Source organism: Anolis carolinensis, chromosome 2, assembly GCF_035594765.1.
Source record: "Anolis carolinensis isolate JA03-04 chromosome 2, rAnoCar3.1.pri, whole genome shotgun sequence".
NCBI classification, from domain to species: domain Eukaryota; kingdom Metazoa; phylum Chordata; class Lepidosauria; order Squamata; family Dactyloidae; genus Anolis; species Anolis carolinensis.
The window spans coordinates 309,113,835-309,125,337 of record NC_085842.1 but is presented as its reverse complement, the minus strand read 5'-3'; the positions used below and the strand labels follow the sequence as shown (position 1 = coordinate 309,125,337).

The following is an 11,503-nucleotide window of genomic DNA, read 5'->3' as shown; positions in this document are numbered from 1 at the left end:
AATCACCATGCAATAAGGATATCTTCGCAGCAACCAAGAACTCCGGAAAGGCTCATCAGCTTGAGACTAGAAAATTGATGTGCTTCCATGGCCTGCATTTCATAATCAGCTTTTCTCCCAAAAGCCTGATCGCAGTTGGTGGGGATCACAATGGAAAACCACAATGGAAAGACCGGTTGCTAAACACCTTGCCTCAAATGCAGGAGAAGCTGCCCAGCTTATTTGTCAATCTATGACAGTTTTGTATGTGTGGAATCACAAGTCCTTTTCTTCTCATTTCCACATTGATCTGCAATTTTCTGCACAAAGATCCACATTTAACCATGTGCTTTTAAATGAACAAACACCAGTGTCCTGTAAGAAGCAAAAACCACCAGCATTGAAATGATGATCGTCAATAACTTCACTGGACTAGCCACACTGTCTGAATGCCCATCACTGTCTCCTAAAGGTGTTATTTACTCTCAGTTCAAGAACAGAAAATGGAATGTCTGTGGACAGCAAAAGAGATTAAAAGATGGGCCTAAATATAACCTAAGAAAATGTAGAATAAACTCAGAGAACTGGGAAGTCTGAGCATTTGACATTGTTACCAACAATGCTGCGGATTTTGAAGAGGTACGTATGGAGGGCGAAATGGAAAAAACATGCCAAGAGGAAGGCACATCACACAAATACTGTCAGGACTGCCTTCCATCTGGAAATGTAAGCTCTCACTGTGAAAGAACACGCTGATCCAGAATAGGTCTCTACAGTCACTTACAAACCCACCACCAAGATTACCCTTGGAAGACAATCATACTCGGGCACGAGTGATTGCCTATGATGGTGATTTATATGAACATTTGATTTGCTCCCACATAATATATATTTTCTCCATCCATCCATCCATTGATACCTTGTTTTCTTTTCTTTTTTTCTCTTCTGACCTAAAAACAGAATAGCAATTTTGAAAAGGGTAAAATCTAACAGGTCATCACATTTTGATTCATATGTAACCCCAGGAGGGAATCAGCATCAGAACCTGCAAAAACAGGATTCCTCAACTAGCTTTTCTCCAAAAATTGGACACTTGCCTCGACACTGGAAAATTAATGGTTTGACACCACATTAACTGCCATGACCCAAAGCTATGGAAACATTGGAGTTGTAGTTTCACAAGGTCTTTAGGTCTCTCTGCCAAAGAGTGCTGTTGTCTCACCAGAATACAACTCTCACAAGTTTTGTATGTGTAGGTATTTGTATGATTTCTTGTGTGTTTTCTGTAAAATAAATTAATTTAAAAAACAGGCAGATATCTGAAACATTTGGTATGCTTTGTATGGTTGTGAAAGTTGGATAGTGAAGAAATCTGATAGAAAAAAAAAACATTTGTGATGTGGTATTGAAGAACAGTTCTACAGATACTGACTCTTAAAAGATCACTTTTTTAATGACTTGAAGACCTAAATATGAGGTTAGGTAAAGTGTCACTTTGGGTCCACATGTGATTCCTTCGAAGATGTTTTGTGCCCCTCAACCCCTTTAAACACCTCCCCAAGAACTCTTTTAATAATGCTTTTTAAAAAATAATTTTTCAAAACCAGAATGAGACTTCTGATGACTTGTGAATATCCATTTTGGACTTTTGAGAGCACTTTGGGCATCCCAGTTTCCCAAAAATGGATCCTTAGCTTCCACTCATCACACCATTGCCCACCTGATATCGTATGTAGCTGGCCAAACTAAGGAGCCCCGGTGGCGAAGTTTTAAAACACTGACCTGGAGACCGAAAGGTCCCAGGTTCAAACCCCAGGAGCGGCGTAAGCGGCCGCTGTTAGCTTCAGCTCCTGCCAACCTAGCAGTTCGAAAACATGCGAATGTGAGTAGATCAATAGGTACCGCTCCGGCAGGAAGGTAATGGCACTCCATGCAGTCATGTCGGCCACATGACCTTGGAGGTGTCTACGGACAACGCCGGCTCTTTGGCTTAGAAATGGAGATGAGCACCAACCCCCAGAGTCAGACATGACTGGACTTAACGTCAGGGGAAACCTTTACATTTACCTTACCTGTATAGGTTTGTTAAATGTGCTTCGCTCTGCATGGGGAAGATGGGGCAAAGCCGGGTAGAAAAAATCAACCTGACACTTTGTCTAGGGACTTGATGATGAAAGTCTTCTTCCATGATTCGCTTCAATGTTGTTTTTTGTTGTTGTGTCCTTGAAGTCATTTCTTATTAAAGATTGTAAGGCAAACATGTCACAAGGTTTACTTGGCAAGCATTCAGAGGGCTTATGCCCTTGTCTTCCTCTGAGGCTGAGATAACACGGCTTGCTGGAGGTTACTCAGTGAGCTTCCATAGCTAAGCAGGGATTCAAACCTTGGTTTCAGAGAGTCCTAGTCCAATTATTAACGCCATTTTCCACACCATTCTGTACAGATCCCACATAATGTTCAACCACGTTTCCTTTCAAGTGATTATATTTGTTATTCTCACCTTATGATTATCTTTTTCCGACTGAATGCAAAAATATCTTGTTAGAATGCAATAAGCTTGCAAACTAGGGGAAGATGCAAAACCTGAAGTGAACAAGAACTCCTGCTGCAATGATTGGAACATTGCCTGTCGTCACAGAAGTGGGCCTTCTTAGCGCTTGCTCCAAAACTATGGAATATATTCAAAAGAATCTAGGAACTTGTTCTGCCCACTTTTCCATTAACAGGCAATAATCTAATTCAGACATGCCATTGGTAGTTAATACTAGTTGTGGCAAAGGATCTTTGTATTGCATATTGCTATACTTTTATCTTTCTTTTTAATTCTGTTTTCAATGTTTTTTAAACAGTTATAAATTGGAATTTCTAATAGCAATACTTCTTTATAATCTTTTTACTAGATTTTTAGCTGATTTTGTTTTTCATCAACAGTGGAATATTTATGTATTTATTTAATGTGATGCAGTGCCATGTTGGTTTCACTTTCCACTTTAAGAGGCTTATCCAAGGTGCTAAAACCTTTCTCCACAAAAAGTCTGTGCTTGGACAGTGCTTATGGGACAACAATCCATAATGGATTCATTGTTCCACCAGCTACCACTATTCCCAATTTTGTGACTGGTCTAATTGGTTGACTTAGATGGCAGATGATTCATTTATTTATCCATCTACCAAGCACTACCTATCTAAAGTAAAGGTAAAGGTTTCCCCTTGACATTAGATCTAGTTGCATCCGACTCTGGGGGCTGGTGCTCATCTCCATTTCTAAGACAAAGAGCCGGAGATGTCCGTAGACGCCTCCTAGGTCATGTGGCCGGCATGACTGCATGAAGGACGATCTAGTTGGCAGCAATCTGTGATCTAGTTCTTTTCCATTCCAACTATTTGTGATGCTCTTGGATGAAGATCAAACATGGTCCTTTTTGAATAGGAAGCAAATACTTCACCACCAAGTTTGTTGTGTGTTTTCTGCGCTGTATGGCCATGATCCAGAAACATTCAACAACACTTCACCACCAAGCTATGGTCTTTCCCCATAAACCAATCAGGATATCTCACTGTGTGTTTAGCTATTCACTCTGCAGACCATGTAATTTGAAAAGTGCTTTACAATCTTTATTAGATTCATCCTCACAACAACCCTGTGAGGTAGGTAGGTCACTTTCCCTCCATTTGAGCAATAGAAAGCGGAGGTCAAGAGCGAGTTGCCCAACTCTGATGTGGCACATCAGCACACTTTGCCAATGTGCAGCCAAATTCACATTGCTGTATGCATCCAGGTCCCAACAAACTTAACGAAAACCACCGAGGGACTCTTAGAAGTGCCTCTTAGAAGTGCAACATCATAAGCAGAAACTTGGCATCCAAGTCCCCTGGACACACTCATCTCTCTAGACTAAATGACTTCTGTCTAATGCTCAGTCCAGTACAACCCCTGTAACTGCAACTTCAGTTACCTACATCTGAAAAAATATCTCCTACCTAGGACTTTTCTAGGTCCCATAGCCAGTTTTGTGGCATGCTTCCACTAGAAGTTACCATACACTTGGCCTTGAGGATGTAGCAAATTCCTAGAGAAATTTCCATAAAAAGTTCCAGGTGGATATGGAGGTTGTACTGTATTACCATCTGAGCATGAATGGCATGAAGTGCACTGTCTTGCCTTAAATTATAGCACACCACAGTCTAGAAATGTAGTCACTTCGAACATAATTATTTATTCCTCTGTAGAGAATTATCGTGGGTCGATTTACAGATGGTTCCACTCACCTCCAATATAAAAATCTTATATATATATACAACACATCATTTCACAATAATTATTTTTTTTTAAAAAAATGGGGAAAGGTTCTGTTTGCCTGATCCATTATTGCAAGAACACATAGGGTTTTTTTTATATAAAGAAAACAAACAGGGGAGAACATCCCAAAATATTTAGTGCTAGCTGTAATAGTCCCAGGAGGATTGCAATCTGGCATCGAAAGCTCAGCTTCGGTTTTAGAGAATTATCCAACATTAACATATAAAATTAAAAATGAGACTTTTGAAGCCATTATACACAAAATAAAGTGTAACTTTGCCTTTTCTCTTCCTCTCATTTCGTTCCATTTCTTTCTTTTAATAAGATATATACACCAAAATAAAAAGCCCCAAATGGCATTGGTTTTTAATGCTATCAGAAAGCTATATAAATGTGCATTGGTCTTTTTCTTCTTATCATGAAAGACCCACAGAAAACAAAACAAAAAAATAAGCGCCTCCGGCTTCCAGGAATTTCCTCTGGGAGTAATTTTGTTTTTAAGTACCTGTAAAGCAGAATGAAGGGAAAGGGCAAAAAAGAGGGGCTTTGTTTAAAAACCTTAACAGTGTGATATAGTTGTTGCTTTTATAGTTAAAATCCACACTATACAGGAGCCCCCGGATTAAGCTTCCACATAGTCACAAGCCTCAAGGTGTCTGTAGCAGTTTTACTAGTTCTCTCAATAGCAACAGCTCACTGTCTGTCACCACTGACTTAGTCTTGCAATCAGATCATCTCTTTTTTGGGAGTCAGTCTTATGTATAACAGAGGGTGCTCATAGTGCAGGCATGGGCCACATGTGTCCCATGGCTGCAACTTTTATGCTCTCCCAGTTCCTCCAAACCCTGCAAATTTAGAAAAAATCAGTATAATATTTGGCCGCATTTTGAGCCCAATCACACAGACAGTCCCCCAAATGTGTTAAACATCCCACCTATCCACCCAAACCACACCAGGACAAGTTGAGTATCCCTTATCTGTAATGCTTAGAATCTGAATGTTTTGGGTTTGTTTTTTGGAATACCTGCATTTGCATATGTATTTTATTTATTTACTAATATCCCGCTCTTCTCACCCTGAAGGGGACTCAGAGCAGCTTACATAGTTTGGCAGAATTGGATGTCATCTTGGAGATGGGATCCATGCCCAAATATGAAATTTATGTTTCATTTACACAATTTAGGCTTAGCCTGAGGGAAATTTTATACAATATTTTCAACCATTTTGTGCATGAAACAAAATTTGTGGTCACTAAACTATCAGAAAGCAAAAATGTCACAATCTCAGCTATCCACGCAGACAATTTTCAATTTTGGAACATTTCAGACTTTACAGTTCCAGATAAGGGATGCTCAGTGTGTGCCTTTGAATATCTAGGTTTTACCCCTCTAGAATCCTTCTCAAAATGGAAACAGGAAGTGGTTGCCTTGCCATTTTGAGATGGACTTTGAAGAGAAGCAGTGGTATTTGGGCTTACTACAGAAGGAAAGGTGGTCTGCAGGGGATTTTGAGAAACGAACTGCGGTTAGTCACCCCTGATGTATAAGACTGAATCAATAAGTCACTCCCTTTCTGACAATTTTTACAGTACTTTAGGAAGTCCATCATTTCTCTTTATCCTTATTGTGAATGAGCAGAAGGACTGAAGTTAATTTTCTAGCTTTATAAGCAATAGCAGTTGCCATCAGCTGGAAGCTTTTGACGATGTGAAGACTTGTCCAGAGGTGCCTATCTAAGTCACCCATAAATCATAAACACAAACTTGTCTATCTGCTGTAGTCACTGTGAAAATGCACCCATGTTAACTCCTTTAGAGTAGGGGAAAGCATTAGTTTTCATGTAGAATTTCATGTAAAATGAATAGCCACTTAATAAAAAATAAAAATAAAACCAAACCATGAATTCAGCCAGGCTTTGAATACTTGGGTGAGCAGCTGGATTTTAGCCTAGCACCAGAAGGAGGACAGCTTCAATGACATTTAGGCCTCCAAGAAGAGGACCTTCTAAACTAGACCACTACAGCTGAGAAGGTCCTGGATTTTTTTAAAAAGTTATTGTTTCTATGCATTGTTTTGCTTCCATTGGTGGGACAGACCTGAATGACCGGTACATATATGAAGAAGTGCTCCTTTAAAATGAGGTCTCAACTACATAACACTCATTTGATACCCTGAACTTTTGAGATAGTGGTTGAGATAGAGGCCTCTGAAATCACTTGTTCCAAATTGCCAACCACATGTGGAATTTGCTCTAAAATAGATCAAAATTCTAAAACTGACCTAACATGACACTGAAATCTTTATATTTTGGTGGCCCCAGAGCTAAGCAGTCTATAAGGAATCATTGTCATTCTGTCTTCAACAGTTCTTCCTACTGAGAAGATGGACTATCTTCTCATCCAGCACCTGTGCATCTTTGAAGCATCTCTGAAGCAAGGGGCATATGAAGGTTGTTGAATAAGACACTGTTGTAGGGAGGGAACATGTGGCCTGGCCTGCAGCTCCTCAAATCCACCACCATTGGCTATGTCAGCAAGAGAAGGAGAAATCCTACATCATCTGGAGGACCAGATCTTCCTGTCCTTCTTGTACAAGAGGTAGAATGCTCAGAAGATCAGTTGCCACTGTTCCTACACACCAAAGAATTCTAAAGCTCCTTTCAGCAGACTACAGTAGCTATGCTTTATCAACGTCTATTCCCCTTTTTTATTTTTGGCCTTCTGGTCTGTAGTATTATACAACCATAGAAGACAAAGACCAGGTCATTTCCTGGTTCTATTTGCCCCTTAAAACAAATTGCTGGCACTTCATACTTGGTGGAAGCGAAGAGCAAATACACAATATGGTCCTTCATCAAATTTTGTTTTCTTCTGGAGCGTAGGATGTACCTGATTCTTTGATTTTTATGCTTCTTCTCCATTGTCCATCTCAACCTCATCCAAGTCACCTGAATCTGCATCTCGTGACAAGATGTCTGCCATTAACGCCTCCTCCAGTTTTTTGCGTACCTGCTGCACACGCTCTTCTTGTTTCCTGCGGAATAATTCAGAAATCTATGACTAAAATGTTCTCTCTTCCATTTAAGAATGGATCAAGACAATGACTGGTTCAAATTAATGGGCCCAAAGTATTGATACAAATTGATTAATATGTGAATAACCATAAAACCTGTAACTAAGAAAGAAGGATACAATAGGTCCTTGGTATCTACTGGTGTTTGGATCTAGGATACATACTGTTCCCTTGGATAGCATAATTCGTGGATGCTCAAGTCCCATTATATAAGAACATACCTACACATTTGTGGCTTGACTTTTGCAGATTTGATTATTTATAAATTTAATTAGCAATACTCTCTAGATTTGATTATTCATAAATTTAATTAGCAATACTCTCTAGGAATCTCTAGAACCTCAGATGTGACTCTATAGTCAACTTTCATCAGTCATGCTGGAGGATCTAGAGATTTCTAAAGATATCATCTCTGTGAATCTCTAGGTTCGCCAATGCCATTCTATAGCCGACTTCCAGGATGAGTTGACCACAGGAATTTCCAAAGAGATGTCTTCTCAAATAAAAAGTAGCAATTTCTTTATTCACAGTTGTTCACTTTAATGAGGGCTTGTGCCCCTAACCCCAGGGAATGTGGAAAACTGACTGTGCAATGCTCATTAAAATTATATCCCTTGTACAAAAATGGCAAAATGAATATTTTCAACCCATGGATAGTGTAATCCATGGGTACAGAATACATGAATATGGCAGGCCAACTGTACCAAAAATGTTTTCCATATTCTGGGCACCAAACTAGGTTGTTTTATATAGTATATGAGTATTAGATTATATATGATTTTTACTGCAGAGAGGTTGTTTTCATAAAAGAGATCAATTTCAACTGAAACACGTTGCAGAGTCAGGGAGTTCACAATACCAAGAAAAAATGGCTACTGCTGAGATGCCAGCATGAATGCTATTTTCATATATTTCTCTGAAGTTCAATATGCATGCACAATTGTAAACTATGAAAATATTTTAATGAGAGTCATCAGAGAGAATGCAATCTCAGTATCACTGCCATCTACTGATTTCACAGGCAAATGCTGAATAATGACAGAGTGCAAAGAGGAGCAACACACAAATTCCTTTGCTCCCCAAATAATATAACATTCATATCAGAACACACAACACAGCATGATAATACAATTACAGCCAAAGTAGTTTAATATCCTTATTACTATCAATGGGAGATATAGGAGCACATGCTTAGCTCTTGCAAAAATTGAGTTCTGCCTAAAATATACTTTAAGATAGATTGAGCTCCTTGTATTTTGTTTATTTGGAGCATTTAAACCTTTCTTTTTACAGCCTCATCTCTGACGGCACCTCACAAAATAACCAGTCATTAAATCTAAAGAAAATGCAACCCAACAAAACTCTGTAATTAATTAGCTAAAAACAGTAAACAAAAGCAGAACTTTAAAAGCCAAGTGTTGGCTCTTTTGGGAAAACTCTATGAAGATCATGTTATCTTGAAGAAACCAACTCCATAATGAGGGATCAAACAGTAGGTAATCATAACCCTTAAATCCAATTGCTGAAATCATTGGAACAGTTGAATTTGTGTAAGTGTTGATTTACCATCAGCCGCTGACTCAACAGATCTACTCTAGTTGAGACTAGTTATCAGATTTTAACTTTGGTTGCCCCTCTCATGCTTCAGAAAACATTTCATGGGAACATTTTCATTAGGGCTATGTCTATATTAGTTAATTCTTGATAGCATGTTAATAACTGTGGGTCCATGCTATGGAAAATTGGACCCTGAAGTCTGGTAAGGCACTTAGAATTCTCTACCAAAAAAAGCTATATTCTTTAGTTGAAAGGAATGCAGTAGTTCTCAAACTCTTGTCTTCTACGAGGGTTATCCAGAAAGTAGATTACGTTTTGGAATTAAAAATGAACAAAATATAGGAGCAAACATTTACCATATGCAGTTGAAAGCCACACCCAAATACCACATCTCACGTCCTCAACCACTTGTTTCCAACAATGGGGGCGTGGCTGGCAACGCAGTGTTTTGGCGACGCTGTGCAGCTGCGGGAAGGAGTGACCGGCTGGTTGAAGACGCAAGCGGCAGAATTTAGTGGGGAAGGAGTTGCAAAGCTCATACATCACTATGGTAAGTGCCTAGATTTGAATGGCGACTACATGAGATGTGGTATTTGGGTGTGGCTTTCAACTGCATATGGTAAATGTTTTCTCCTATACTTTGTTCATTTTTAATCTTTTTTAAAAGTAATCTACTTTCTAGATAGCCCTCATAGATGTCTGGAATTTCAATTCCCCAAATTATTGAACATTGTGCATACTAGTTGGAAGTCCAAACCCTCTGGAGAACCAGAATTAGACAACCATTGCATCACAAATGTCTAAGTGCTTTAACAAACTAGAAAGCCTAAGAATCCACAGAATGGGTCCATGATAGATATAAATTTGCAGCATGTATACACCTCTCGTGGAACAACTTGTACTTGGGGGAGCTTGAAACTGCTTAGAAAGAGAGGAGGAAAAATAAGCTGGAAACACAGTTAGTCACCTGAGATGGGGTCAGAAAGAGAAGACACACACAGAGAGAGAACACATGCAACCCTCTTTTTCTGGAGGCAGAGCATGATTTAGGGACAGAGCTTTCACTAGACACCTTGTAAGTCAATTGTACAGTTTGATGGTATCAGTGGGGAATCGCTCACAATTCTCAATGACAGAGCACTGTGGGGAACAGTAAAGACCTGATGGCTCTGTGTGGCTTTAACAAAACTATACACAGAAACTGAACTTTTCCAATAGCTCTTTCATTTAATACAAACCCCTGTTCTATAAAATCTAGTGCAAGGAAGGTTGGGTGATCTAAAGACTCAGAGACCTCTCATCTATCCATGATGATGTTCAATGTTTCTCAACTGCAGCAGCATGTTTGAAAAACAGGAAAGTGAAAAGCAAACTCTGGTACTTCTTATTGACAAAAAAGGACTGAAATGTCAGGGTGGCTGCAGAAGTAATTTCTATTCTAACCTTGTAGCAATGGAGTAGAATGGAAACTGTGAGTGGCCTTGCAGATGTTTTCAGACAACAGCTCCCATCAAGCATTGCCAGCATTTCAAAGGACAAGGGATGATGGGAGCTTCAATATAATGGTATGTACAGAAGCACTTGTTTCCACTTCCTGCTATAAATCATTGAAACAAGCATGTCAAGATTTTAGAAGTGGATGTAGACAGACCTTAGCCGAACTCAAATGCCTGTCAAAGCTTTCCCAGAATTCCTCCCAGAAGAAAATAAGCCATGTTTGAGAAGGAAGGAGGACTCAAGGCAGAAAAAAAACCAAATGTCCTGTGATACCTCAGGCACCTTTGGCCCCTGACCCTGTGGCCACTGCTGACCAGGACAAAGAAGACTTGGGTTTTCTCCCATGTCAACAAGATTCAACTCCTTTCCAGATGCCTTCTATTGACATTTCCGAGCCAGCGCCAATTAAGGATGCACTTGAAACAGTGCCGGCTCTCCCAGATTCTCCTGACGGGTTAGTGTTTGATCGCAGGGCTTTTTTGAAAACAGAGAGATCGCAAAGACAAAGCTTGAGGAGAAGCGCCAGATTAGCGGAGCGTGGTGACTATGGCTAAGCTCAGTTCTCTTGGGAAGAATGAGGGAGTCAGGCACCTGGCTTGGGGGAGCTTATGAATGTCAATAAAAGTTTTGCCCTTGGAACTTTCCTGTGTGGTGTCAACTTTACTTCTTACTGAGAAGCATCATTGTCTCTAACTCCTGGAATCCAAGCGGCCTGATGGTGCACTTACTTCTGAGTAGACCGGGTGCTGGTCTACCTTCTGCCCAAGTTTGGACTGCGTTTCAGCTCCAGCTCCTGCCTTGCCTTGAAATCCTGCTTTGGGACTTTTACTCCAGAGAACTCATCTGTGCTACCTTGCTCCTTTTCCCCACTCAATACTCAAGCCGAGTTTGAGTGTGTTTCGGTTTCTGGACTTTGGACCTTAATATTGTACATAAGACTTTCACTTATTGGACTAGTTTTGATCTTTCCTGAAAGGTCAATTGCATACTCAACTATTCTGTTTATTTTCTTTTGAAACTTCATTTGCTTCAATAAAGATATTATATTGTTATTGGCCTCTGTGTTGGTTTTCAGTGCTCTCGCTGCCTAGGGGTGTAA

At 39.8% G+C, this 11,503-nt stretch overlaps 1 protein-coding gene across 1 annotated transcript in view; it reads right to left on the bottom strand.

Moving 5' to 3' along the window:
* Positions 1–3,569: 3,569 nt before the first annotated feature.
* The window catches only part of mbd2 (methyl-CpG binding domain protein 2), a 76,219-nt gene continuing 68,285 nt past the window's right edge, over positions 3,570–11,503 (bottom strand). The window contains exons 6-7 of the mRNA XM_008115106.3: positions 7,167–7,311; positions 3,570–4,784 (exon numbers count right to left, since the gene is read on the bottom strand). Coding sequence (XP_008113313.3) covers positions 7,182–7,311 — 130 coding nt within the window. The 3' untranslated portion in view covers positions 3,570–4,784; positions 7,167–7,181. The remainder of the gene's footprint in view (positions 4,785–7,166; positions 7,312–11,503) is intronic.